This window comes from Saprolegnia parasitica (assembly GCF_000151545.1).
Source record: "Saprolegnia parasitica CBS 223.65 unplaced genomic scaffold supercont2.63, whole genome shotgun sequence".
Taxonomy (NCBI): domain Eukaryota; phylum Oomycota; class Saprolegniomycetes; order Saprolegniales; family Saprolegniaceae; genus Saprolegnia; species Saprolegnia parasitica.
The window spans coordinates 35,680-62,710 of record NW_012156457.1 but is presented as its reverse complement, the minus strand read 5'-3'; the positions used below and the strand labels follow the sequence as shown (position 1 = coordinate 62,710).

General features: G+C 60.3%; 8 protein-coding genes and 1 non-coding gene across 9 annotated transcripts; 4 read left to right on the top strand and 5 right to left on the bottom strand.

The window, feature by feature from the left end:
- Positions 1-2,715: 2,715 nt before the first annotated feature.
- SPRG_11084 (hypothetical protein) lies at positions 2,716-4,230 on the top strand (the record flags this gene model as incomplete). The annotated part of the gene is made up of 1 exon (XM_012350231.1): positions 2,716-4,230. One exon carries the CDS (start codon positions 2,716-2,718, stop codon positions 4,228-4,230), a length of 1,515 nt encoding a protein of 504 aa, XP_012205621.1.
- Positions 4,231-4,538: 308 nt separating this feature from the next.
- Positions 4,539-6,317, bottom strand: SPRG_11083 (hypothetical protein). Its single transcript, XM_012350230.1, has 9 exons — positions 6,245-6,317; positions 6,091-6,196; positions 5,903-6,041; positions 5,742-5,850; positions 5,602-5,679; positions 5,498-5,556; positions 5,214-5,433; positions 5,009-5,149; positions 4,539-4,963 (listed from the first exon to the last, which is right to left on the bottom strand). The coding sequence occupies exons 1-9, from the start codon at positions 6,296-6,298 to the stop codon at positions 4,592-4,594; spliced, it is 1,278 nt and encodes a 425-aa protein (XP_012205620.1). The 5' UTR covers positions 6,299-6,317; the 3' UTR covers positions 4,539-4,591.
- An 896-nt stretch (positions 6,318-7,213) lies between these two features.
- SPRG_11082 (hypothetical protein) lies at positions 7,214-12,475 on the top strand. The gene is made up of 4 exons (XM_012350229.1): positions 7,214-8,216; positions 8,270-11,800; positions 11,855-11,931; positions 11,994-12,475. The coding sequence occupies exons 1-4, from the start codon at positions 7,260-7,262 to the stop codon at positions 12,427-12,429; spliced, it is 5,001 nt and encodes a 1,666-aa protein (XP_012205619.1). The 5' UTR covers positions 7,214-7,259; the 3' UTR covers positions 12,430-12,475.
- Positions 12,476-12,495: 20 nt separating this feature from the next.
- SPRG_11081 (hypothetical protein) lies at positions 12,496-12,962 on the bottom strand (the record flags this gene model as incomplete). Its single annotated transcript, XM_012350228.1, has 3 exons — positions 12,496-12,569; positions 12,621-12,788; positions 12,836-12,962. 3 exons carry the CDS (start codon positions 12,960-12,962, stop codon positions 12,496-12,498), a joined length of 369 nt encoding a protein of 122 aa, XP_012205618.1.
- A 904-nt stretch (positions 12,963-13,866) lies between these two features.
- SPRG_11080 (hypothetical protein) lies at positions 13,867-14,822 on the top strand. The gene has a single exon (XM_012350227.1). The coding sequence runs from the start codon at positions 13,897-13,899 to the stop codon at positions 14,776-14,778; it is 882 nt and encodes a 293-aa protein (XP_012205617.1). The 5' UTR covers positions 13,867-13,896; the 3' UTR covers positions 14,779-14,822.
- A 245-nt stretch (positions 14,823-15,067) lies between these two features.
- SPRG_11079 (hypothetical protein) lies at positions 15,068-15,505 on the bottom strand. The gene has a single exon (XM_012350226.1). It carries the CDS (start codon positions 15,491-15,493, stop codon positions 15,155-15,157), a length of 339 nt encoding a protein of 112 aa, XP_012205616.1. The 5' UTR covers positions 15,494-15,505; the 3' UTR covers positions 15,068-15,154.
- Positions 15,506-16,296: 791 nt separating this feature from the next.
- On the top strand, positions 16,297-16,369 carry SPRG_30161. Its single transcript has one exon. It is a non-coding gene; the product is annotated as a tRNA-Arg (tRNA).
- A 104-nt stretch (positions 16,370-16,473) lies between these two features.
- Positions 16,474-24,220, bottom strand: SPRG_11078 (hypothetical protein; the record flags this gene model as incomplete). Its single annotated transcript, XM_012350225.1, has 7 exons — positions 16,474-16,973; positions 17,014-18,487; positions 18,544-18,731; positions 18,789-20,217; positions 20,253-22,858; positions 22,932-23,336; positions 23,438-24,220. The coding sequence occupies 7 exons, from the start codon at positions 24,218-24,220 to the stop codon at positions 16,515-16,517; spliced, it is 7,344 nt and encodes a 2,447-aa protein (XP_012205615.1). The 3' UTR covers positions 16,474-16,514.
- A 511-nt stretch (positions 24,221-24,731) lies between these two features.
- SPRG_11077 (hypothetical protein) lies at positions 24,732-26,776 on the bottom strand (the record flags this gene model as incomplete). Its single annotated transcript, XM_012350224.1, has 9 exons — positions 24,732-24,944; positions 24,994-25,162; positions 25,210-25,302; positions 25,344-25,433; positions 25,486-25,602; positions 25,649-25,849; positions 25,902-26,156; positions 26,207-26,611; positions 26,657-26,776. The coding sequence occupies 9 exons, from the start codon at positions 26,774-26,776 to the stop codon at positions 24,766-24,768; spliced, it is 1,629 nt and encodes a 542-aa protein (XP_012205614.1). The 3' UTR covers positions 24,732-24,765.
- Between the last annotated feature and the right edge of the window lie 255 nt (positions 26,777-27,031).

Below are 27,031 nucleotides of genomic sequence, written 5' to 3'. Positions count from 1 at the left end.
CGTCGACAAACGAGACGCGATGACGCGTGGAGGGCAGCTTGGAGACCACGACGGGATTCGAATAGCCGAGGCACTGGAGGGTAAGCTCTTCGAGGCCCGGGAACGTTGGCAGCAGGTTGAGCATCGCAGGAAGGTCGTTGTAAAAGCCCTCGACGCGCAGCGACCGAAGTGGTGCAGCGTCGAAGTGTGTCGGAAGCGCAAAGGCCGCAAGCGTGTCCGACGGATGGTGGCACGAGATGCGCAAGCTTGAGAGGCGCGTGAACGCTGGCGCAACAGCGACGAATGGCGCAACGAGCCCGGACACGAGAAAGATCAAATGCAGGCTGGAGAGCTTGGTCGGCGTCCGCAGCGCCTCGAAGAAGGTCGCGTCGCTCGCACGGATGCACGTATAGGCAAAGTGCTGTGCGTGGCCAGACCCGAGCCATCGCGCCAGAGCTGGAGCATACTCTGCCTCGCGCCCCGAGCTATTGAGAGTGAGCGACGAGACGCGATGCACAGGCGTCGTGACAGCGTCCAGCTCTACGACGGCGTCGGTCGCAGAAATGATGGTTACGCTCGTGAGGTTCGTGCAGAGGCGCAGGAGGTCGCCCATTGGCAGGACACTTGCGCAGCTAATGCTCGTGTACGTAGTGATCTTGTTGTGCCAGAGGAAAAGCCGCGGGAGCAGGTTGGGTCGATCAAATCTGGGGGTGACACTGCGAGCGGCAACCGCGGTAAAGGCTTGCATCGCGTGCAGGGCAAGCGCAGCGCCAGTGGCCGTGAGATCTTGCAATTGCAGCACAGGCCACAGCTTCTTCATGGCCTGCTCTGGCGTCATGGCCAAGTAAAAGTCAGAGTTAAAACCCTGCACGGCCGCCACGGGGTCACGCAGGAGCCCCTGGAGCGCTGCAAGCGTCGGGGTACGCGCCGAGGTCGGCAGCGCAGCGAGGAAGGCCTTGACGTCCTTGGCTGCCGGCGTGTACTGGACGATGACCATCAAAGCGTCGCCGAGGTTCAGCACCGTCGCCGCGGCCACGGCTTGCCGCTTGCTACTAGTACTGCTCATCTCCTCCTGGCCAGGCCGAATATTCCCAACTGGATCTTCTTCGTACCACTCTCAATAATATCAACGCTGAAACTCAATCGGATCGTATGTTTCTCAAAACACGCGCATTGATCTGCAACATTGGCGAGTCCATGCGGTCGTCACCCGAGTCTATGCTCCATGAGCCCATCCAATTCAGCAACATTTGCTCCAACAAGTGTTCCATGTCGTCGTTTGATTTCTAGAAAAATGAAAAAACGACTCGAACCCAGGATTTAGGCGCACTGATAGGGGTAGGGTCATCCGCCCCGCAAGATCGTTGCTTGGGCGTCTTGATTCACGTACTCTACGGTGCTCTCGTCTCTGCGAAATCGAACGATCGACCAGCAGCCAGTACCAAGAGAGGCTTGAAGATGACGCCTCATCGTCGCACGCGCGCTTCGGTGGCTGTGTTCAGCCCCTCGCGTTTATAGTATGTCCTGGGCAGCGGAAGCAACCCACTTCCGATTTGGTTCCGTCTCGCTCGCTTGCCACGTCATCTTCCTCTTAGCTTGGCTCCTCTGCTTGGTGCTTCCAATTGCCAGCGTGTCGGCCAGCGTCTGCAGGATCTCGAGCACGAAGCGATGCTCTGCAGCAACTGGAAGCTGCCTCTTGACTTGCACAAGAGGTAATGGCGCTATGTCCCGTGACGACGACGACAGCATGGACGCTCTCGCGTGGCTTGACGAGTGGAAGAGCTACGTCTACACGGACGCGGCGAATGAAGAGCCGCATCTGCAACGTCGGTCGACACTGGACCGAGCTCGAGGCCACAACGTGCGTGGTTCAAACGAGCTCTCGTCGCTCGTCGAGGCCGCCACGACACCCGATCCGCTCGATCACGATTGCTTGCAACCAGAGCGACACTGATGCGCTTGCGACATGGGCTCGTCGGCTCGCCTCGGGTCATGTCGCTTTAGTCGGTCTTTCAATTCGACAACATCGAGATCGGCCTGCAAGATCTCCTGAATCGTCACGTGTTCGGCGTGGTGTCAATGTCGCAGGCAAAATGAGAATCTCTCTGAGTGCAAGTACTCCTGATGGAGCGCGCAATTGTCATGACGACCTCGACGGCCGCTGCGTCAGCGTGAGTATCACAGACGTCGACGACCTCGAGCTCGTGCAGAGGCGCATTCCGCCATCAACTGCCACCGGTTCTCTGCGTTCACTGTGTCGGTCGCCTTGACGTCGTGCAGTGGCGTCTCGATCCCACTACCGCCGCCAATCCAACGCAAGGTTCTCGAAACGGGCCTCTTGGGATGGCCCCGGTCTCGACGCCAACGATTTAGCTAACTTGGTATCTCCCATTCATTCGTTGATCGGACGAGTGACGGCGATAGCTCGTTGCATTCGTGTTATGCTGTGTCTTGCTCCTGGGCTTTCATACGTGGTCTCACCAACACCCAGAGAGCCTTCGTGGCCGCAGTCACCGCGTCGTACTCGAGAGCCCTGGTTCAAGCAGCCGACGGCCGACGACAAAGCGCCCAACGAACGCAGTTGGTTGAGATGGTGGCTATCCAATCATAGTCTTAAAGTGCGAAAAATCTGATATTGCAAAGTGAAAATTGAGAAAATACACGATGGCGTTTCCGCTGTTGAGATTGAGTTTGAGGGAGGATCTATCATCAGACCAGAAAGCAATCAAACAGACAATGAGCAACCGCAGCAGCCAGCGTCGGGCCGTGGCCACGCCGCCGGCCTTGGAACAGGACCATATCCTCATTGCCCTCATCCAGTGCATGGCGACGCCCTCGGACGTCAAGGCCTTCCTAGAGGCACTCCCAGCCTCGGCGCGGAGTGCACCGCTGGCCGCGCTTCACGAGCTACTGCAAGCCCCGCAGCGCGCTGTGCGGGATCGTCAAGCGACCGAGCAGCAAGCCATGGACTATATTTGGCCTCTGCTGCATCTCATGGAACTCACGCCCGCTGCGAAGCGTCTTGCACTCGCTGCAAAGGCGGTCTTTCCCGCGGTCTACACGAACAACTACAACCCGCCCGAGGACATGGACGCCGTCGCGTGGCTCGACGCGTGGAAGGGCACAGTCACGCACTACGACCACTTCGATTGTCGCGATGATCAAGAATTGACGCGTCTCTGCAACGTCCTGCGCCAATGTACCAGCCTCAAGGTCGTCAACGTGCGTGATTGCAACGATGACGCAGCGGTCCTCGAGGCCGTCATGGCAACCGCGCGATCCATCGTGGTTACTTGCTCACAGAGACGTGCAGCTTTGCGTGCGACACTGGCACGATGGCTCGCGTCAGGGCACGCGGAGCACTTGTGGTTCCAGGCGATCACTCTCTCCGATGACGTCGGTGATCACGACGATGAGTCTGTGAACGAGTGGCTGGCTCAGCTGCTCGCGCTGCCTACCACGCTCTCGAGCCTTAAACTTTGTCTCCACGCCGACGGTACCCTTGGCGCGCTCGTCGCTGTCGCGCGTTCGCTTCCGCAACTCGTGAGCTTGCGCATCGAGCATCATGCAGGCTCGGAGACGGCTACAGTGCTGCACCTGCTGCATCAGCTCAACACGACGCAGCTTCGGTCGCTCGACCTCGACGGCAGCTTTGAATGCAGTGTCGATGCTCTCTTGGGTACGCTTGCGTCGCTCACGGCGCTGGAAAAGCTCAGCATCACGAGAGCTCGCATCTTGAGACCGGCGTTCAAAACCGGAATCGCATTGACGCTTCGGCGTGTCAAGCTCACCCGAGTAATATTCTCGCTAGCTTCGTGGCGAGTCTTCTTCGCGCACGTGGCCCACCTCGAAGAGTTTACATGGTATGGGTTGCCGTGGATCTCTCCTCCGATCCAGACCATTGCGCCATCGTTGCGCAAGTGGATCCAAGGTGGCGCTCGAAAGATTACGATTGACGATTGCTTTATTGGCGACGAGGGCGCGTTCCATCTCGCGGAGGTTTTGCCTCGTACAACGAGCTCTGTCGGCGCCATCGTCGACATCAACTGCCACAAGTTGTCGGCGCGTAGCTACGTCGCATTGGGCGTCGCCCTCGCGTCGTGCAGTGGCATCTCCATCGCGCTGCCCCCGCCGATCGAAAGCAAGATGGTCGAGGCGCAGACAGCACTGCGCTACATCAAGCACCGCTACGACAGCGTCTACGGTCGCCATCGTCTCGTGCTCGAGAGCCATACGATGCCAGCGATCTAGCTTCGTTTACGTAACTTTTATAATTGAGTTGATTGGTCCCGTACGAGTTATGCTCAGTTGAACGCTAGTAGCTCGTTGCAATCGTGTCTTGCTGTGGCTTATAGCAGCATTAGCCTACTTGATCGCACATCATGGACTGCAGCTGTTGTTAAAAGTCTCTCGAGTACCAGGAATTGAAGCGCCGTTGGCGCAACGGTTGCGCCAACGGAGCTGTCGTGGTTGCGGCAACCACGACAGCTCTCGTTGGGTTCCAGGATTTAAGACGTTCTACATTCCACTTGTCCTGCGTACTCCTCTGTCCAATTCGTTGCAGCTTTGGTGGCTAGATACATTTTGCCGTGGCTTATTCCATGTTTTCTAGCTAGTCTTGCGTCGTGAGCGCAGCGATGTCGTCGTCGGCGGCAGACACTTTGAGGCGCTTGTTGGACGACTCGACCGACGCCAAGACCGACTGGCTCGCGAGCGCGCGGAGCTTCTTCTTGTGGCGCTTGCCCTTCACATGCAACGCAACATCCTGGTCACTCAGCAGCTGGAGCCCGCACGCGTCGCAGAAAAACTGCCGGTTCAAGATGTGGCTGTCGTCGTAGACGCGGTCCGGCGCATTGGGGCCCACCGACACGTCCAGCTCGGACGCGCGGGCAGCGTACTTGGCCGTGTACTCGTCCAAGTACTCGCCGAGGCCAAAGAGTGCAAACATTTCACGGTTCGACTTGGTCGCTGCAATGTCGGGGACCTAAGTATCAGTGTATCAACTGGATCGTTTCAAGCGGTTTGGTACCGTGACGTGGTCGTATGGCAGCACGACCGACGGCGTCTCGAGGTGGTTGACCTTGGACGGGAGCATGCGGCTAATCGAGTACTTTGTGTTTTGGAACACATTGTCTGTCTCGGCCGCGACCTTGAGAAACTCGCGAATGTTCTAATTAAAAAAATCAAATCAAATCAATTCCGCGTCTGAAAACTACGAAGCACAGAGTCCATACCTCGGTGTAGGGCAGAAGGCCCTCTTTGCGAAAGCACGACGCATTATGAAGGGCGCCGCGCGCAATGAGGACGCCAGAACAGCCCGTCTCAGCGCGCACGCGGGCAATGTCTTCCTGCGTGTAAATGTCGCCGTTGGCCAGGACGGGCACATTGAGCGCCGACGGAAGCAACGGCAGCGCGTCCCAGTGCGCGTCATCGCAAGGACGTTCGTGGGGTTGCCTCGAGAGAAACGAAATAATAAGACATCCGAGAATGGAAGCCATTGCATCGACGACGAACATACCGGCAGTGGATCGCAATGGCCGCTGCGCCCGCTTGTTCCATGATTTTGGCAAAGTCAATCTTTTCAGGGATTTCAGGGTGGAAACACCAGATTTGAATTCGCACCGTCGCACTGGGACTGTCTTTGATGCGGATCTTGCACGACACGGGGATATTGAGGTTCCGACGCAGGGTTTTGATAATCTACCGCACGAAATTACAATCAAATATGAAAAATCAAATCATTGCGTGAAAATGCGTCGTACGTCCGAAGCGACGTCGGGCTTGCTCATGAGCGCAATGCCCATGCCGCCTTGCACGGAAAAGTGCTTGGGGCAGCCCATGTTGATGTCGATGGACGCCACGTCGTTGGCGCTAATCCAGGACGCTATCGCACCTTCTATCGCTCACGAGTAAGAAGGCGTACACTGTTTCGGCGGCTTTGAGCGCGGTGACGGCGCCCGGCGTCCCGATCTGGAAGACAACGTGGTTCTTCTCTTCGGCGCACGTGCGGAACACAACGCTGTCGCCTTGCGCGCTCACATAGTCGATCGTGCCGAGCACATCTGCCATACGTTCTTAGCGTGAGCATGTAGGAGGAGGCTGCGTGGCTACCGTTGACGACGCGGTGCGTCTGCGCAATCTTCTTGTCGATGATCTCTTCGCCGTAGACGAGGTTGGCGCCATAGCGCAGCGAGAGCAGCCGCAGCGGCAGCGTGCCCTACGCAGCACCTCTCAGATGCAATTAAAGCGTAGGATGATGACGTACGGCGCGGACCATCGGCGCCAAGCACACTGCGTTCTCGTACAGGTTGGTTGTCATGGCTCGGGTGATGTTGCACTTGCGCGGTCTGAGAGCGTTTGGTGGCCGATGATTGGCGGGACCGCCATTGTCGGCTATGTGGCACCGAAGCTGGAAAAAGGAGATGCCTGCTCGCGCCCGAGCGCTTGAAATAGTGTGCGGCGTGCGATCTTGATTGATCGCGCGGCTACGCGAACGATAGCGTCTACAATGTCTTGGTCGTTTAGGACGAACGTTCGTGGCTACAGCGACGGGCGGTGTCTTCTGTCTTGTTATTAGTGGCGTGCTAGGACTATTGTGATCCTTTTGGAGATGCATAGGAATGTAGCCACCGCGACCAACGCCAACTAGTTAAGCTTCAACATTGAGTTGCGGAGCTATCGGAAGTAGATAGTACAACCTGCTCGCTCGGCATCTCGAAGCGCCGCTTTCTCGTCCTTGAATGTGCGAGAGTTGGAACTACTAGCCCTAGCCGCATGCGCCAGTCCCTGGGAAATCATTGCCACGAGACCGTCATCCGTGACGAGGAGACAGGGTCCACGAGGATGATGGTTGTTGCCGAGGGACCATAGAGCATCTAGATGACTCGACACCCGACGTCATCCCCATCGCCTACGGCTCGCACAACCCCGAGCACTGTTCCCCGAAAATGCGAATGAAGCTCGTTCCCCAGGCATCCATTTCTCTACGCAAATTCTTCCAAGCGAATGCACACAGAATGCACTCACCTCAATAACACACCATGTTCCTTCTATCCGACACCATCACCGTTCGCGAGGCCATGGCGGGAACCCTCGCGAAGTCATCTTTACATACACTGTTTCCAACGATATTCACGGAAATAGCGTGATCCGTCGTCTATGAAAACCAAATGGGTTTATACTTGGGGTTTGTAAGCGACGTGCAACCAGGTGGCTTTCGCAGTTTTGTGAGTGTCGGTCGACAGCAAGGTCATTGGACTTGGAGGCGACTACGGACGACGATGGGCGGGAAGAAGATCAACAAGCAGCAGGACAAGCTGGCCAAGGCGAGCGCTTCCTCGAGCGCCCGCGCGGGCCAGCTCCTCTCGGGCGCAGCCTCGTCGGGCTTTATCGGCTTTGGTGCCTTTGCGGCTACGGCCGCGCCGGCGCCAGCGACATTGGCGTCCGCCGAAGATACGGCCTCGGCAGCCTCGACCACCTTCTCGTTCTATGATGGCGCCGACGGCGACTTGGCACTCGCGCTCAAGATGCTCGGGAAGCGGGATGCGCTCACCAAGACCAAGGCGCTCTTAAACTTGAAGGACATGATCGTGCCGAGTCGCAAGCCGCTCGAACTGCGGCCGGCGATCGGTCACTACTGCTACCTCTACGGGAAGCTCATGACCGAGAACGACCGGCGCGTGCGCCAGCTCTCGAACGAAGTGCTTTTGAGCATGCTCGAGAAGATGAAGAAGGCGACGGTCTTCCACAACCACATCGCTCTGCTTTTGCCGTCCTGGTACGTCCTCGCCATGCACGACAACCACGTCGAGACGTCGCGCCTCGCCTTGCGCGCGTTCCAGCTCCTCTTTCCGACGCTTCTCGACCAGCAAGCCGTGCTCTCGACCCACATGGAGCTCCTCACGACGACCATCCGAACGTACCTCGCTGCCAAGGTCGACGATCTCAGCGACCGCGACATGTACAGCGCTGACGAGGCCGAAGAGCGCTACGAACGCATCCTCACGTCGTCGCTCCTAAGTCTCGGGAAGCTCGTCGAGATGATGGCGTCGTCTGTGTCGTCGCACCTCGAGCCCGACGGGCACCTGCACCACTTGCTCACATCACAGGCGCTTTCGCGGCAAACCACCGCGTCCGGCAAGAGCCCGACGTTCTCGCGGGCGTGCGTCCGCCTCGGCGCGTACAAGGCGCTCACGTCGGTCCTCACGCACACGACGTCGATCGCCTTGGAAGCCAAGGTCGTCATTTTTGCGATTCCTCACCAAGCCATTCACGAAATATGCGACACTAGGTGATTCTGAGCACGTTCCAAGAAAAAGTCCCGGGCAACCATGACGCCATGTGGACACTCGTGCTCTCGTTTGTCCAGAAGACCCCGAGTCTTCCGTGGGCGGCGCTCCAGAGCGCGTGTGTTCCCCGCCTTCTCTCGCTGCTCAAGCACGGCTTTTACGGCTCGGGCGCGGGGTCGTATCCGAATGTGCTGCCGCTGCTCGCGTCCATGCCACTGCCCGTCGCCGCCAGCGTCTACCCCCAGCTGCTCTCGGCGCTCTGGAAAGGCCTCGAGACACCGCACGTTGTGCAGATTGAAGGCGACGTCGTCGCGTCGTTTCTCGAGTGTCTCGGCGCCATGGCCACCATCTTCTTGTCGTCGCCGTCGTCAGAGTCAGAGTCTTTTCATGTGGCTTTTGATCCATCGGCGTACGTCCAGACAACGTTTGCGCCAGTGCTTGCGAGCGTCCTCCCGGCCGTGCTCCGGTCGTCAGTCTCGGACCGCGCATTCGCCGCCTTCTCCAAGCACGTCTTTGCGCTCCTCCCGCGCGTGGCGAGCTTCCGCGACGGCCGAAGGACCCTCTTGGCGGCCACGACCGACGACACTGACAAGGACAAGGCCCAATGGCTCCATAAGGTCGTCGACGTCCAAGAGGCCTTTCTGGCGCTCTTCCACAACACGCTGCATGACGCGTGCGTCGAGACCGTCGTGACGCACGTCGCGTCGACCGCGTTCTTGCCCGAGCGGCTGGTGGGCCTTTTGGCGCATGCCCGCGCCACGTACCAAAAGCAAACCGACGGCGTCTTGCTCGCAACGTATTTGCACCCGCTCGTCCGAGCCGTCTACGCTGGTATCCTCGGTAGTATTGACGTTGCGCATCCGCTCTCGCGGCAGTTTCTGCTCCTATCGCAGCTCCTCGATGTGTTTGGCCTCGAGCACGCCACATCAGATCCCGCGACGCAGTATTCCTCGGTGCTCGCACCGGCGTTGCCGCAACTGCAGCCGCCGACGGACTTTTTTAAACTCTTTTGGCACTACGTCCAAGCCCTCCCGAAGCAGCGGTCGGCCATGTGGCAGGATCTCACGCGCCGCATGGACATGATGGACGACCCGCTCTCGGCGGCCATCGCGGTGCGGTCGCTCGCGCTGAAGTCGGCCGATGCGTCGCTGGCCGAGTGGACGATAGGCGTCGCGCCCGCCGCGTCGCTCTGGGGCGTGCTCTGGGACAGCGCGTGGCTTGACCGACACGTGAACGCGCTCTTGATCGACGGCGCGATGCGGCCCTGGACGTCGGCCGAGACGCTCTTCTTGGCGTCGTGCTGGGCCGATGCTGGCGTCCCCGTCGTCTCGAAGAAGACGCTGGACGCGGCGGTCCTCTTCTGCGACAAGTTGCACGCGTCGATGCCGGAGAACGTGCTCTCGCTGCTCGAGTCGCTCCTCCCGCATGTCGAGCGAAGTGAGAAGGCTCTCGACCTCGTCTTGCACGTGGTGCGTGCGATGGACGCGGCGAATCCGACCACGGCCCACAGCGCGCAGTGTCTCTGGAACGAGCGCCTCCGCCCGCGCGTGCGGTCCTTTTGGCCATTCGCGCAAAAGACGTTGCTGCAGACCAAGTGGGCCGCGTCGCTCAACGCCGGGTTTGCGACCGAGGACGCGGCGGCGTGGGCGGCCTTTGCCAGCGCCTACTTGCACCTCGACGACGTGTGCGCGACGACCAAATCCGCGCTGCTTGAGGCGCTCGACGCGTTGCAGACGCCGTCGTACCGGCAGCTCGAGGTGTTTGCCGAGCTCTGCCACGTCGACCACGGCGCGCTGGTCCGCGGCAACGACTGCTTTACGAACGTGGATGCGCTCTTGCAGCTCGTGTACCTCGACGTCGGCTTTGCGTTGACGTGGTTTACGGTCGACAGCACGCACGTGGCGCCGCGCGAGATGCTTGAGAGCAGCGTCTCGAGCAGCTGGCTCGACGCGTACGTGCTCCTTGGCCCGCTCTACGAAGCGCCGGTCGTGCCACTGCTGCTAAAGAAAGCGCTCGCGCTCACCGAGGAGGAGGCGGCGCCGTGGCTCCAAGTCGTGCTGACCACCCACATTGACAACCCTGCGCTGAAGAGCAGCGTCGTGCTCGGCCACGGGAAGGCGCCCGACAGCACGCTCCTCCGGTCGACGCTGGTGCAGCTTCTCGTCGACGCGCTGCCGTCGTCGCAGGTCGCATCGATCGTCACCAAAGACCTCTTGGAGCAGCACCCGTCGCACGCGTCGATCTTGCTTCGCCGGCTCGGCACCTCGACCGACGTCTTGGCCGATGCCATGGCCGCGCTCGACGAATCACCGATCGAGGCGCTGTCGACGCACGGCGCGTCGTTTGTCGCGTTGCTGTCGTCGGCTCCGAACGATGTCGACGTCGACGCGCTGCTGGCGAAATGGACGCGGCTGCTCTCGACCAACAGTCTGCGCCGCCCGCTCGCGATCGACGAGTGGATCGTTTTGTGCCAGGTGGCGACGACGGTCTTGTCGTCGCGCCCGACCGCGGTGCGCCTTGCCATGCAGCTGCTGCAGAGTGCGTTCTCGGCCAAGAACGACATGTCCGACGTCGTGGGCCTCAAGATGCACACGGCATCTGACGCGAGCGCGAAGATCCTCCGCCTCCGGTCGCAGCTGCTCCAGCTCATCTCGGCGGTCGCCAGCACGGGACGGGACCACATGGACCTCGAGCTCGCGCGCCACCACCGCGACGCGGTCCTCGCGACATCGCTGCAGGCGATCGCGGGCGGTCTCGGTACGCGGGCGCGCGTCCAGACGAGCTTCGTGCACTGCAACGACCTCGGCGCGTGCATCGACTTGGTGCATGACGCGATCGCAGCCGACACGGCGGTCGCCAACGGTCTCTTGACACTCGGCGACGTCATCGCGTTCGTGGACCTTCCCGCGGACGCAGTGGCCACGACGATTCTCAGCGTCTTCAACGGCCGCGACGTGCTCTGGACCGCGCTCACCACGTCGGTGTCGCATCCCGTGCTGAAGGGTGCCGTCTACGCGCTGCTGCGCTTGACCAACTTGGCGGTCCTCGCCGATGCCGAGGCGACCGGTGTCAACCTCGAAGCCGACGACGAAGCCGCGACCGAGGCCGCGATCACAGAGCTGCTCATCACGCCCGGTCTCGCGACCGCGCTCCAAACCATCTCGAACTCGCCCGGGAGCGCGACCGAGTCGTTGGCGCAGTTTCTGCTCTGGGACTTGTATCTGCGCATGTTTCCCGAGACGCCCAGTCCGCTGCTCACGTCGGCGCTGGGCGCGTACGTGCGTCCGCAGCTCTCGTCGCTCCTGCTCTCGTGCGGCGACCACGTCAAGTCGATTTCGCTCTCCGAGCGCCATCTCGAGTCGGCCTTTCCGTCGCTGGCGACCGCGCAAATCGACTTTTCCGACCGCTTGTCGCCGCTCGCCGCCGCGCTCTTCTATCGCACCGTGCTCAAACTGCCGACGATGGTCCGGCTCTGGTGGAACGACGAGTGCAGTCGCAGTGCGCGGTCATGGGTCGCAAAATTCTGCGAAGAGGTATCCATCCCTATCTATCGATCCATCGATCGGATACCAAACAACACTGGATAGAACATCTCGCCGCTCTTGCTCCAGGAAGAAATCGCGGCTATCCACGCCTCGTCCGAGAAGGACCTTTGGGACCCCGAGTACGGTCCCTTTGATCTAATGTGTGGTGACGTTGAATCGAATCTGATGCGGCGGTGTGTAGGGAGATGACGGTCCGCGGCAGCAAGGTCTCGCGCGAGATCATCACGTCGTACATCAAGGACGAGTGTTCGTTGGAGATGGTCATTCGCGTGCCGGCGTCGTACCCGCTGCGGTCGGTCGAGGTCGAGTGCACCAAGCGCATCGGTATCTCCGAAGAGCGCTGGCGGCGCTGGGTGCTGCAGATCATCAAGGTCACGTCGTCCCAGGACGGGTCGCTCCTCGATGCCGTCTTGCTCTGGAAGACCAACGTCGACCGTGAGTTTGACGGCGTCGATCCCTGTCCCATTTGTTACTCGATCCTGAACCCCAAGACGATGGGCTTGCCCAACTTGCCGTGCAAGACGTGCAACAACAAGTACCACAACTCGTGCCTCTACAAGTGGTTCAACCAGTCGAGCAAGAACAAGTGCCCGATCTGCCAGCAGCCATTTTGCTAATGTAGCACAGGACAATAAGACAATAAGACAATATACACACGATGCAATTCAAATGATATGGAGAGACTATGAAATGCTGCACCAGCAACTAATGTTGGTGGGCGGCGCTCGCTGGGTGAGCGGGTGCTCGGACGAGCCGCCTACTACCGTGCCATGATGCACATGGGAAGAGAGCGGCTGGCGGCGCGTACCGGCAGGGTCGGCCGACCGCTTGGGCGGCACGACCGAGACGTTGACCGGCGTCGGGTGCGTCGGGAACGAGGGCACCTTGCTGTCGCTTAGCGTCTTGTTGTCCTGGAGCGCGCCGAGGCCCATGCAGATGAGGCGAATGCTGCTGAGGCACTCGGGCTTGGGCACATCTACGCAGCGCGTGAGCTCGCGCGGAGGGCGGCGACCATCGACGCACCGGCGGGCCACGCCGCGAGCAGCTGCGCCTTGACGTCGGCGACGTGCGCGGACCTGGGCGCGCCGAGCGTGACCTTGACGCCGTCCTTGTTGGCGAAGAGGAACTTGAGCTGGATGACGTCGTCCATGCTGGATGCAGACTGCGATGTAGAACGTGCACGGAAGTCACGCCTCAAGTTTTCCGTTTTATTTTTAGTCCCGCGTACGAATAAGTGCTAATTCGTACGTCCACGCACGAATTAGAGAATCGCGCGGCCCGTCTCTTCCGCGCTAGAAACCATGGACACTGGCTGTCGCACGGACCAAGGTCGTCAAAGTCAAGCCAGCGAGCAGGCGTCCATGACGGTCAGCTCTCGCGTCGACATGTACTGTACAAACAAGGCAGGCTCGATGGGTTGAACGGCGCAGCTGCTCCCATTGAGAAGTTGATGATGGGGGCTAGGGATCGCAAAGGGAGGTTCTCGCGTCCGTCAGACCCAGCGATGACAATCAAGGTGCTCTTCTCGTTCTAGGTTAAGACGGTTCAGCGAGAGCTCGTTGGTGGCTCTCTCCCTGGCGAGCGCTGACACGCTTGGGCTGACGCGCTTGGCTTGGTATGCGATTCGTGACGGTGTAGCCATCGAGCCAGCCGGTGGGACCGCCAACCGAAGACGTGCGGCAGGGACATTGCATTGCCAGAGGCCATGGCACCTGCGAATTCGTCCTCGTGAACGACGAATTACCGTTGAAGGATGGATTACGGTAATTGGGTTAAAGCCACCGTGGTTGCCATCTTGGTCAACGTGGCGGTCGACCTATTAGCTGCATCATACAACATGGTGTAGGAGAAAGGCAAGTGGGACAAAGGTACTGCTCTTGAAGCAATGATGTATGCAGCTGGTGTAGTTGCACCAACGACCCCATGCGTCCAGATCCGACGAAGAAGAAGGGCGCCATGCTCTCGCATGTCGATATTATAATATGCTGGAGGTTTCTGGAAAGTATGGAAATAAAGAGGTTGCGTTCTCGAATGCAATTGCATTTCCATCTTGCTTCCGTGGCATCACATTCGAAGCTACAACCATGGACGACGGGCAGATGTACCAGCAGTCGCCGCTTCCGCGAGGACCGCCCTCGGGCACGGACCTCGCGATGGCCTTTGCCAAGAAGGCGTGGGCCGCGCCGTCGGTCCGTCGGCTCACGCTCATGTGGCTCGTCGGCCTCTTCCTCATGCTTCTAGCGCCGGCACCCATCAAGGTCACCGACGAGATGAAGCACACGTACGAAGCCATGGTCGTCGAGGCTGCGCACGTCGAAGGCTACCAAGACGTGTGGAGCGAGGTCTTTATGGCGCAGAGCGACTTGCAGGAGGCCAAGGTGTGGTTCTGGCGCTTCCGCCCCGAGCACCGCCGTGTCGTGAACGAGAAGCAAGGCATCGTCGACAGCGCGCAAGCCAAGCTCGACGTGCTCGACAACGCGCGCGAAGAGAAAATGCGCCAAGCCAAGGCGTACGTTGGTCTCTGGTCGGACTATGGCCTCGACGAAGCGCGCACCAAGTTTTGGGCTGCGTTCGAATCGGGCAAAGTGTTTGCGTCGCGCCGGACGTTCTGGCAGATGCTCTTCACGGTCCTCGATTCGCGCGAAGAGAACGTGTATGGGCTCGTCATCCAGTGGATCTTCGTCTCGATTATCAACTTCACCTTTGGCCTCATCGGCAGCCTCTTCTACTTTACGTTTGCGGTCATCTCGATGGTCTTTACGTACCAGCCCGACCCATTGAGCGCGACAGCGTTCGTTTGCCTCGCGCTCCTCGCTGCCGCGTCCCTCGTTGCCACGTACCTCCTCGGCATCTACGCCATGGCCGCCGGTGCTGTCTACGGCGTCGGCAAGATGGCGGCCAACAGCGCACGTCTCGAGCACGAGCGCCGCAGCCGCCTCCGAGGTGCCCACATGCACGACGACTAGGTGAGATGGACGCTTTAACTCCTACATACATGTCTGCCACAGGATTCCATTTCGGCGATCACGACCACGTGCTTTGACTATGCCAATGCGTGCAGTGGCAAACGTGCTGGACGCTGGAAGCCAAACAAGAGCGTTCCAGTTGCAGGAAGCATGCCATGAACGTGTCAACGCCGTGTTGCAGGTAGCATAGCGCGTTTGGGCTACATCGATAGAGGCGTTCGGTTGGCGTGAGCAGGACGCGGGTTAGCCTCGTTGCCAAGCAAGGATCAGCGACGCAGGGCGGCAAATCGGCCTTGCATGACCGTGTTGCGACGGAAAGGTTCTCGTGTTTGATCATGCTTATAAAATATCGACCCGCCCGTGTCAGCCATGGGTCTTACTCGGCGGCCGTAGCATGGGCTGCCGTCTCGGGCGCGGCCTCTTCGGCCGGCTCGTCCGCCACAACTTCGTCCTTCTTCTTCCAGTAGTCGTCCATGTCGTTGTCGAGCTGCTTCTGGGCGTGCTCGGCGCTCTTGTTCCAGTAGCCGTCCATCTCCTTGTCGAGGTCCTCCGTGGTCTTGGGCTTGGGCTTGCTGCCACGGCCACCGCGGCCACCGCGGCCGCCACGGCCATTGCGCCGGCCCTTGGCGCCGCCATCCTTGCCGCCTTCCTTGGGCTTCGAGTACGGCTCGGCGCCGTCCTTGGGCTTCCGCTGGTTGCGCTGTTGGCGGGGCATCGGATTCTACTTTGACCACAGCCGCGCGCTCGGGCGTTATCCGTCTCCGGATAAAATTTCGAATTATGCGGTCGGCTGGTGCGGTCAGTTCGATATTTTGCAACGTGATGAGGCTCGTTTTGAAGGACTTTTCGTTGCTTGACGTTGAAGTGGGCCACAGTGGCTTCAACCTGCCTTGGTGGATTACCATACATAAAGCATCAACAGACACAACGAAGTTCATAGGTGATACTACAGGACGTTGGTGCGGGGGGACGGTGCAACCGGATTCGGCGTTGACACTGGCGGGTACAGCTTTTACGGCGCTAAATTCGTGGAAGCAACCGAACAGAAACGACATGTTCAAGCAGCCGCAACGGCGTTGGACACGCTTTGCTTTGACTTGACGCCACTTCTAAACCCAGCCATGCAATCTGTTGAAGAGCACCAATAATCCTGATAGAATCGTAATGCTACATGGACATTCAGCGGCTCGATCGAACAAAAGATCACGGATAAACCACCGCGAGACTATTGCTGACCCACCTTGATCAGGATTCTCATATTTACTGTTGAGACGCAACGCTCGACGTTGGAACCTCTTGCGATATTAACCCCGGACTGCGCCCCTTCACTTTTAGGGAATGCTCTTGACCTCACCGCTTGGCTTCCATCCATTCCCTGTGTCTCGATAATGGATTAAGAACCATCGAAACACACCATTCGCAGGAAATTAATGTCGTGTCCTTCCTCCATTCCATGCGTAAATTTCTACAAAACACATATGATTGATCACATTGCCAATTTGCCATGTGGTAGCCACGGCTCGCGTGGCCTAATGGATAAGGCGCTGCCCTCCTAAGGCAGAGACTGCGGGTTCAAGTCCCGCCGTGAGTGTTTTTTTTCGCGTTTTTCGTACTTTTGTTCAATTGATGCTCCGTTTTCAGTACAATAGTGTACACAAATGTCGTCTACCGGTATCTGGCAAGGGTATCGAGACGAAAACGATATAGATATGCAAAAATGGGCGGCTGTTTATCGACTAGGGACCTTCGATGGCGGGCACGTCGAGGCGCAGAAAGACCTTGTCCGTCATCTTGTAGCTCTTCTTCTCGCCATCGTCGTAGACGACAAAGTGTTCGAGTTTGGCCGGGTCGTAGCGCTCGACGCGGCCCGCATACCACTTTTCACGCGCCCACTTGACCTTGATGCGGGCGCCAACCAGCGCAATCGGGTCGTCGTCGCTGTCGTACTGGACGTCGCTCGGCGCTTGGCCCGCGAGGAGCGCCCGCACGCGCGGTACAAACTTGGCCACGGACCGGTCGATCGTCTTGGCGAGCGCAGGGTGTGACAGCGGCACGTCCTTCCACGTACTCGTCGAGTTGGGCTTGACCAGGACCGTCTTGCCCTGTTGCAGCCACCCTTGGGGCCCCGCATGAGCTTCGAGCCACTTTTCCGTCCACGCCCAGCTGCGCTGGTTCTCATACAGCCATGTACGCACCTACGTACGTTAAAGATACCGTGCGTTTTGGGCCGCGTACCGTCGGCGTGCGCTTGGCGATGCGGCACATCATGTCGATCGACGTCTCAGTCGCTTTAAAGTAGCGTTGCTGCGACGCGAGGAGCGCAATGAACTGCGTCATCGCATCGTCCAGCCGGTCGGCCGCGAGGTCGTCGTCGAGCGACAGCAGCACCATGAGCGCGCGAAAGTACGGCTTGAGGTCGTGGTGGTCGTCGCTCTCAATGGCCGCGAGCAGCACGCGTAGCCACGCCGACGACGAGGCCGCCGACCCCGTGCAGAGCCGCCAGAGAATGCGCCGCCACGACAGCGTCTCGTCGTTGAACGAATGCGTCGCGCCCCGACGCTCAAGCAGGTGGTGCATCCACGCACTCGACGTCAGCAGCTCGATGGCTTGGGCGGGAAGCACGGAGTACAGATCGTCCTTGCCGTAGGCGTCCAGGAGCGTTGCGATGAGCGCCAAGACGGAGCTTTCGTGCCGCTCGTTCCCGCCGTGGTCGGCGTCGAGCAGCGCTTGCGGCAGCACGCGCAGCAGCTGGTGCTCCTTGACGAGCTCGTGGCACGCGGCACTGCTCTGTGCTGCGTACGCAAGCAAAAGGTCGACGACGACGGGCGGCGGTGTCGGCGAGGCTCCCGCCAGCACCTTGGCAACAAAGGCCGACGCCAGCGCCGGTGTCGATGCGTGCTGGAGACTCGCAAGTGCGACATGACGGAACGGCGCCGTTATCACGTCATCATCGACGAGGACGTCGGCCAGGAGACTCGGATGGTCGACGCAGGCTTGCAGGAACCAGTCGGCGCCCAAGGGTTCTTGGTCGTACAGCGCAGTGAGCATCGGTGTCCAGACGCCAATCCGGTCGACTTCATGGCACTGCCAGAGCGTGCCAAACACAAACGTTGTCACAAACTGCAGCGCCTCCAGCCGCAGCGACGCCGGTGCAAACACCATCGTGTCGTCAAAGCAGTTGGCCACCAGGTCGTGCGTGAAGCTCTTGCACGCGACGTCGCCAAGGTACTGCTTGCGCCAAAACGACCGGTTCTCGGCCTCGATGCTGGCGTAGATGGCACTGGGGAGCGGCGCCGGCGAAGACACCTGCGCTCGCCGTTGGAGTAGCCGCTTGAGAAACACGACCGCCCGCACAATCGAGGCGAGGCGGCGGACCGGAGCCGGCATGGCCGTCGGCAGCGACGTCGCCTTGCGCGTGTAAAGCAACATAAAGGCGCTCGGTGACCGGCGGCCGTCGTCGTCATGGGCGCGAAGGCCGCCAAAGCACTCGTGTGGCAGCTGCGCCGCGTCAAAAGGCGTGACGAGCGTGTCATTACACTCGACCCACGATGCTGTCGCCTTGGGGTCGCGGAGGTAGCAGTAGTAGTGGCCCGACTGCGCCGTCCCAACATGCACGATCGCACCCGAGCACTCGTAGAGGTAGTACTCGGGGGCGCGCCACGCCATGTCCTCTTCGTTGCGGCGACGGGCTTGACCTTCCTTCGTGTACCTACCCATATAATATGTGTTTTGAGTTTTGAGATTGAAGAGTGGAGAAAGCGGTACCGGCGCATGTCGAGCTCCATCGGGAACTCAAACGCGTCGTGGAGCTTGATTTGCTGCATGGTCTCAAAATCAAACTCAAACCGCTTGAGATGAAAGACGAGGACGTTCGGCAGCGTATGGATTGAAATGCGCTTGTGCGTCTCGAGCGTCTGCTTGCCGTCGGTCGGCGTGTCCCATGTATAGCTCACCTACATCCATACGATCCACGTTCAAACTCCAAATGCGACCACATCGATGCAGCGTACCATATCGCCATCGACCCACGAGTCCAACGAGGCTTCGAGGTGCGGCCGGTCGCGGACTTGAACCGAGACAAAGTGGAATGGCTCGAGGCGCTCGCTGTACTTGTCGCCTTCGGCCACGAGCTCGTTGCTGAAGAGGCCGCCGAGGGATGCGTGGAGCTGCGCCTCGGCCGTATGGACGCCGTTGATCTCCGACTCGAGCTGCTGCAAAAACGCGTCAAGAACTCGCTCGCGTCTTGCTGCAGCTTGACGTTGATGGGCACCCGTGCTCGTGTGGAGCACGCTGAGCAGCGGCGCCGGCGAGACGTACGGCCGCGAGCTCGCATTCAAGTGGGCGAAAAGCGACTGGATCTGGAAGAGCAGCGACTGCGGACGGCTCGCTGGCGTCGAGAAGACGAGCACTTTGAACGCAGGAATGAAAAAGCACGCTTGGACGACCGAGTTGAGATAACACGTGCACCCGAGGTTCTTGAGTCCGACAAAAGGTCCGCGGACCGTCGGCTTGGCCTGCGCAATCTTCTTGTTGGTGGTCTTCTTGGTCTTGACGGGCTTGATCGGGTTGCGCTCAAACGAGTGCTGCGGTCGCATCTTGGCAAGGAGGCCAGCGAGCCCTGCGCTGCTGGCATCGCAAAGCACGGAGAGCAGCTGAAACGCCAGTGCCCGAGCGCCCGCCGACGTACACTTGGCCAACGTCACTTCGGTCGTCGTCGACGGCCGCATATGCGCTTCCGGAAAGAGGCAGCGCAGGTACAGCTCGTCAATGAGGTCCAGTTGCGCCGACACCGCGGCTTGGGCGTCTTTGTGTGGCTTGAGAAGACACAGCAGCGTATGCAGGAGGCCTTCCAAGATGGGCTGCGCCGCCGCGCCGGGGGCGAGCGACTCAAGGCGGCGGGCGAGGCGCAGCGCGGCCGACGCCGTGTCAAAGCCGTCGGGCAAGCCCTTCTGCACGAGATCGCCGTACACGTACAAGAGGTCCTGGTGCACGATCGCTGGAGCGTCGTAGCCCGCAAAGAGGTTGATCGCAAACGATTGGAGCGACGCGTCGACGTCACAGAGGCCACGGAGGCACGCCGCCGCGTCATTTCGAACGCTCGCGGACGGATGCTCGAGCGCACCAAGCACGACGTCGGCTGCGTCCGGGTGCGACACAAAGGCCGGTGCTGCGCTCTTGTGAGCCGCCAGGAGACGATGGAGCAGCGCCACGGCATTGGCAATGAGCCGGTTGCTGACGTCGCTCTCGTCGTCGACCAATGAGGGCACGGGATACTGCACCGTCACTTGCTTGGCGCCGACGCGTGTCGACGCCGGCTGCGTCAGCACGTGCTTGGTCACCGACACAATCTTGTGCACAAGTGCTTGCCAGCGATCGTCGCGGTCGATTGGCGCCCACTCCAGTTTCTCGTGCAGACTGACGCAGAGCCACTTGAAGAGGCTGCGCCAGCACTGCGCGTCCAGCGTTTGGGTGACGGCGGCGGCGTCCCCGCAAGAATCAGCTCGCACACATGCTCCGGTCCGCGCAAGCCCACAAAGCGGCGCATCCACTCGAGCTGGCTCTGGTACGGCTGGAGCACTTGGAGGTGGTAGAGCAGCAGCGCGCTTTGACCCGAAAGCACGCCGCTCCAGTCGTCGACGTGCAGCAAATGCACCTGTTCCAAGAGCGATGTCTGGACAGGCAGCAGCGCGAGTAGCCGCCACGCGGCCTCGGCCAGACGCGGGTGCGACAAGAACGATAGCAGCGTGCTGCGCACGTTGGCGCCGAGCCACGTCTGAACCGTCGCCCAGTCGCTCGCCGCGTCCTGCGTCGTCCACTGCAGTGGGTTGGACTTGATATGGCCGATCGTGTCGGTCTCGGGCTTCTTGAGCAAGATCACCTCGACGTACGAGCGCTGCGTCATCGAGTTGAAGACGTTCGTGGCCGCCAGCGTCATGTGGTTGTGGCTACGCACGCTAAGCCGCGTCTTGGTGTCGGTCAAGAGCCGAATGCCCTCGGCAAAGTGGCCAACATCCGCCGCGATGCGATCGCGCAGCTCGCCGACGAGGCAGCTTTTGGGCACGTTGTAGTGCAAGGGCGGCGACGTGCGGCCGTCTTGCGACTTGATGTACACGACGAGCGGCTCGAGCGACGGCACTTTGGCCGCCGCGGCTTGCAGCGGCCGCGCATAATGCAGAAACGTGCTCAGCAACGTGAGCGCGCGCGACGTTTCCATGGACGTTCCGACGTCGAGCGACGCCGTTGCGTGCTGGGCCAAGAAGAGCCACACATCCAGTCGCACGAGGCGCTTGACGCTCAGGTGCAGGAGAAGGTACACGATGTAGTCGCGGGCCGCTTCGTTCACGTCGCTGCGCAAGGCGAGGTCGTACAGCCGTCCAAAGCCGTTTAGACGGTCCACTGGCGCGTCGACGAGAAAGGCGCGCGGCGCGTGGGCGTCCGTGAGCCGCTGCGCGTGGTGGTTGAGGTACCGGAAGAGCCGTTCAAAGCACTCCAACTCGATCGATGTCGTCATCGCTGCGTCGACGCACACCATGTCCTCGTAGATGCGCTCGAGGACGTCGATAGTGAACGCGCCATTGCTGAGAAAGCCCATCGGCAGCACCGCGCGGCCCTTCATCGCCATCGCGTCGAGGCAGTTTGGCAGCACGGTGCAGAGCCACGTAAAAAAAGTACTTCGGTCGACCACCGCCGCCTGAATCCGCACCAGTTGGTCGTACGATAGCCCGAGACCCGAGTGAGTGAGCACAAAGGCAAGGCACGCCAGCGACTCGGTCGGGTACGAGGCCACCAAGTCGAGCAGAAGCGACACGAGCTGAAACGACGTCTCGAAGCGCTGGAGGACGCTGTCGAACGGGTGGATCTTCATCGCATTCTTGAGCGACGAGAGGATGACCGCCGACGTGACGTTCTGCAACGCGCTCTCGTCCGGCGGCGCGCCACGCACGATAGCTTCGAGCAGCGTCAAGTGCGTCGGAACGTCGCGGCCTTGGCGCACGGCGTCCACGCTGCGGGCGACGTACTCGGCCAGCGTGTTGCGGCGGCGCGTCACCGACTCGATCGCGTCCATGTCATGCAGCAGCGTCGTTAGAGGCGAGAGGACCTCCCGTGGGTTGGCCAGCATCGCGTGCCAGAGCAAATCCACGCCCTTGGCCGCGATGGTATCCAGCAGGATTCGGTCGTCGTCGCCAATCTGCGCCTGGTGGGCCTTGCCGTTCGCGAGCCGCGTGATGCGCGTGAGGAAGTGGATCGTGAGCGCATCGTAGGTGGCCACGTCGGTCCAGAGCTCGGCGACGGCGGCAATGAGCGAGACGACCATCGAGGACGCGAGCGTGAGGAGCATCTCAAAGACCGTCTTGCGCCGAAGCGACTGCTGCGGCTTGATCGCGTGCGCCCAGAGCAAGTGCAAATGGTGCCGCGTGAGCTTTTCGTGCTGCGCCACGAGCAGCAAGAGCGGCCCCGTGCGCTTCCAGACCTCAATGTGCGCGTCCCGCAAGCCGACACGGGCCAGCGTCGGCGCGTCACCCAGCACGAGATCCAGCACGTTGGCGTCCTCGACCCATTGGATAAAGCTCTCGGTGCGGAGCCAGCGCGCCGATACGCTGGGCGGCGGCATTGTCGACGTGCTCGGCATCGATGATGACGTGATCGAGGCCGACGACGTCCGCAGCATGGCGCCAATGGTGCCAAACGACCCGATGCGCTTCTTCGCCAGTGGCGTCGCCGACGCCCGGGACACGTGCTGCGCGAGGAAGGCGTCGTGGCGCTGGGCCTTCTCCATCCAAACCAGCACGCGCGTGAGACCCGCGAGCTGCTGACCCAAGTACGGACAGCAGAGGTACGCTTTCGCGAGTCCGAGGTGCGCGAGTTCCAAGTGCTCGAGCACGTCGACAGTGTGCAAGAGCGCGTGGTCGCCAAAGAGCGTATCGAGCTTGTCTAGAATCGCATCGAGAAGGCCCGAGTCGTCCTTGACGAGCTCCATGTCGACGGTCGCGAGGCGTCCGAGGACGGCATGCAAGAGCGTCACGAGCTGCTCTTCGTCGGCCGTTGTCGGTGTCAAGATGGGCTTGGCGTGCAGAAAAAGCTCAATTCCATCAACAGCAACACCAACGACGATGAGCATGCGACGACGACCACAAGAAATCGGACATGTCAACTTCCGAGAGCGGAATCGAAGCGTCTTTCACACGCTGCACGATCGCACGGTACCCACCGACTTGAAAGAAATACTCGACCGTCTCCACAAAGTACATGGAGCGGCAGGGCGCGCTGCGGAAGGCGCCGCTGGCGACGTGGTCCAGGTACGTCACATGCTCGAGGTCCGACGCCGCCTCCCACCCGATCGCGTGCGTGTCGGGGAGGTAGTAGCCGTTGCAGCCGTCAAAGCCGTTGAGTAAGAGCTTGGCGACGGCCATGAAGAGCGACGACGACACTTGGTCGTCGCTTCCCGGCAGCGTCTCGGCGCTCAAGACAAACGACGCCCAGTACTTGAGCGTGTGCTGGAAGAAGGACTGGAGACCGTTCGCGACGTCGAGCTCCCGGCACGGCGCCGCCAGCACGGCCTCGAGGAACGGAACCAGCGCGTCCGCAAAAAACGATCGTGTCATGTCGAAAAGCACGCGTCCAGCGCGGTCTGCATGGTCGCAATGTCGGACCGTCCGACGTGGCGCCGCGGCAGGACGCGCAGAAGCGGGTACGACGGCGACGCGTGCAAGTCTGTGTGCGTCCCGATGGGCGCCGTCCGACTGCGCACGTGGGCGCTCTGCACCACCAACTCCTTGAACGGCGTCTTGTACGCTGGCAAGTGCACCAGCCACGCGTCATGTGGCACGACCTGCGCGCTCGCCGCCGTTGGCAGTGTCGTGTTGGTGTTGCCGCGCACTTGGCCAATGTGCCACTTGTTGGTGACGGGATCGAGAACGTCGACCCAGAGACCGGTGCCGAGCTGGGTTCGTCGGACGATCGTCGGCTCGCGCGCCTCCTCTTCGACGCGTTCGATCTCGTCTTGCGTTGCACGGCGAAAGCAAATGATACCGAGGTCTGCATGCGTCGCGCCAACGGCGCACTCGAACGACGGCGGCACGTCGTCCATCGAGCGCACGATCTTGAGCTCCTGGATCGGCCGCAGCGGGTCCAACGGCCGGTTGTCATAGTCGTACGTCGTCTCGGGCGTCGTCTCGCGCGTCGACGTCCATAAGAAGAGCCCGTCGTCGTCACCATCGGCGCGCAGCACGGCCTTTGGCAAGCATGCAAAGCCATCGGGCAAATTCGCGTCTCGCCGGCCGACGCGGAGGTCGCGCAGCGGCGTCGCTGTTACGAGCGTCTTGTACCATAGATACGTCTGCGGCGCGACCTCGGCCGCGACGCCGAGCGGGCTCGTCGCCCGGTGGTACCCGGGCGGCCCCAGCGCCTGCCCGTACGTGATGTCCACGGCCCCGACCCACATCGCAAAGGCAATATAATAAAACGTCGCCGGTCAAACAATTTATGGCGTCGCTGCGATGCCATTGGCTGAAATCGGGGTCCATCCTCCAAGCCGCCAGCGCCCGCCACGCCATCGCCAGCAAGACGAGCTGGCAGCTAGAACGAGGCCCCACGCTCTTCTAGACGGCAACAGTCGCGACCGTCCAAGGCGTCGCCGGACGCACGGCAAGCCTGCTAACGTCGTCCTCGTGCCACATGTTGCGCCAGACGTCTGACGCTCGTTTGCTGTTGCACATGCTGCTCATCCAGCTCGTCAGGTCCGGCGACCTGGCGCCACCTCGCTCTCTTGCTGCCCGACCATATTCGGTGACGTCCATTTCCTGGCAGAGTCACCTCTTTTTCTGGCGCTTGGATAGCGGATGCAAGGTTTGGATAAGTGTTCAAGCGTAAGCTGGCATTGGATTGTTGCTGTGTAGTATCCTGCCAGGGGTACCCCTGATCCTGCATGCCACGCCGACACAGATAGACAGATAGGAGGCGACAACACTGGCACATGGGACTCGCATATTAGGACGCTGCACCAAACCGGCGCGTATACGCAGATGACGACTGCGACGGCTCGAGGTCGGTTTGTCGATGCGCAGTAGGCACGGGTGGCGGCTGGAACGTGAACGCCGACGAGTACGCTGTGCGCTTGTGCTGCGAGACTTGCGCCTCGTTGATCTCTTTGTTGAGCCACGTGATCACTACTCGCATTATCATCATCGCACACCAGGTTAATATGGCATCGCCGACCTTGCTGGTTGGACGCAAGGAGCTGATTGCTCTCTTCGAGTTTGCGCGCGAGCTCGTCGTTCTTTTTCTGGAGCAGCGCGAGCTCGTCGTCTTTCAAATGGAGGTCTTTCTGCAGCGCCTTGACCAGATGTTGGTGCTCGTCCCGCTGCAACTGCTTCTCTTCGACGAGCTAGAAAGAGCTCGCCATGTAGATCGACATATTATGAATGCGCGTACCGTCTCTTGCTGCTTGAGGATTTTGGACTTCATGCGAAGCTTGGCCTTGTACGCGCGGTTCTCGCTTTGGATTTGCTCGATGATTTGGTTTCCCTAATCTCGATTCGAGACATGACGAGGCGGCGTCGGTCTACCTTGTTGATTTCCGAGATGCTGAGCTCCAGCTTTTGCTGCATGCTCGCGTGGTTGGTCTTGTACATCTTGAGCGTCTCCTCAATCTCATGCTAGCACATTGAACAGGTTATGGACAAGGTGTCGTCGATCGATATGGTCTACCTTGTGTGTGTTGGCCGCCGTCAGCAGATCGGTCGTCTTGCTCAGTACGTGCTCCTTGTCAGCGACTTGCTGTTGAAACGCTGCAATCTGCAGCTCGTACTGTGCAATCAATTTGTCCTACGACGAAGATATATGCCTGCGTGTTGGCGACGCGCGCGTTTACCTTCTTGAAGACATCTTGGTCCAGCGCTTTGTTCTGCTGCTGGAGGGCCGAGACGTCGGTGGTCGTAAGCTCTTTCGACTTGGTGAGCTCGGCCACGTGGCCTTCGAGCTGCTCGATCTTGAGCTCGTATTGGTACTTTGTTTTCTGGAGTGCTTGGAGCTCGGCGTCTTGCTCCGCCACCTTGGTATTCAGCTTTGCGAGCTAATGCATTGAATATATGTAAGAAGACGCAAGGACGAGGCTATGGGCGGACGTTGTCAGTATTCGACGCTTGGATCGCCTCAATCTTGGTGGTATACAACCGCTCCGTGTCCTGGAGCGACTTCATCGCGGCTTCCTTCTGCGCCGTCAATTCTTCGGAAAATCGCATCTTCGCCGCTCCCATTTGCTCGGCGTGCAGCTGCGTAACGTGGTCGGCTTGCTTTCGCAGCGCTGCCTCCGATGCGCTTGTGGTCTCGAGGGTTGACGTTGTCGCGGCCAAGTCGCGCTGGTACTGCCGCTTCTCGTTCTACACGCACATGAATGAATCGTTGTCGCAACGCCACGTGGTGTGCGTACCGTGGTCTGGCGAAGGCGCGCGGCAAGGTACAGCTTGATCTCGGCGTCGTCGCCGGGCTTGAAGGCCAGCGAGAGATGCGTGAGGTGCTTGAACGGGTTGGTCTCAACGATGCTAAAGATGCCCTTCTTCGCTTCGTCTTGCGTGTTGAGGACAGCGAGGTAGCTCAGCGGTGATTGGCCTTCGGGCCGAGCGCCATCGAGCTTCTTCTCGTCCAAGCAGCAGGTGAGGAGGTCCATAAAGTTGGTCGCAAACTTGGGAAAGTCCACGAGGAGGCGCTGCTGGTGCTTGAGGTCGTGGAACTCTTCCTCCGAGACGCTCCAGACGTATAGGAAGAAGGACTCGAGCTCGTCGTCGTCGGTGATTTCGATGCGAAGCACGCGCTCCTTCTGGTTGCTATTGAGTGTCTACGCCGATGGTCAGCGACACAACAAAGGGCGCTGGATGCCTACGCGCTGGCCGGCGAGGAGGCGGATCGTCAGAAGCGCGACGCGCTCGTCACGGTCCGGCGTCTGGACTAGGACGCGGACCTTGCCGTCAAAGAGCGGCCTCTCCCGGTCGTACTCGTCCATGGGTGAGGGCGGAAATGCAAGCGTGGTATGACCAGCCCCACGCGTCGATGCCATTGGTTGAAAATCATCCAATGGCATTTGATTTTTAAACTTTAAAATCTGCCGCCAACTCCGGATACCGTGCGTGGATCGTGAGCGTCTGCGCCTCCTTTACGACGCCACCGAACGAATTCCAGCGCAGCCCGTGAGTCGCGTGACCGTCGTCAGTATTGCGCCACAGCATAGAAATCCAATGCAGAGTGAAGCTGGCACCGC

Coding starts and splice junctions, on each gene's coding strand:
- SPRG_11082 (XM_012350229.1), top strand. CDS start 7,260: ATGGGCGGGAAGAAGATCAACAAGCAGCAGGACAAGCTGGCCAAGGCG. Junction 8,217..8,269: donor CGATCGCCTTGGAAGCCAAG/GTCGTCATTTTT, acceptor ATGCGACACTAG/GTGATTCTGAGCACGTTCCA. Junction 11,932..11,993: donor AAGGACCTTTGGGACCCCGA/GTACGGTCCCTT, acceptor GGCGGTGTGTAG/GGAGATGACGGTCCGCGGCA.
- SPRG_11080 (XM_012350227.1), top strand. CDS start 13,897: ATGGACGACGGGCAGATGTACCAGCAGTCGCCGCTTCCGCGAGGACCG.
- SPRG_11083 (XM_012350230.1), bottom strand. CDS start 6,298: ATGACAACCAACCTGTACGAGAACGCAGTGTGCTTGGCGCCGATGGTC. Junction 6,197..6,244: donor TGGCGCCGATGGTCCGCGCC/GTACGTCATCAT, acceptor GGTGCTGCGTAG/GGCACGCTGCCGCTGCGGCT. Junction 6,042..6,090: donor GACGCACCGCGTCGTCAACG/GTAGCCACGCAG, acceptor AACGTATGGCAG/ATGTGCTCGGCACGATCGAC.
- SPRG_11079 (XM_012350226.1), bottom strand. CDS start 15,493: ATGCCCCGCCAACAGCGCAACCAGCGGAAGCCCAAGGACGGCGCCGAG.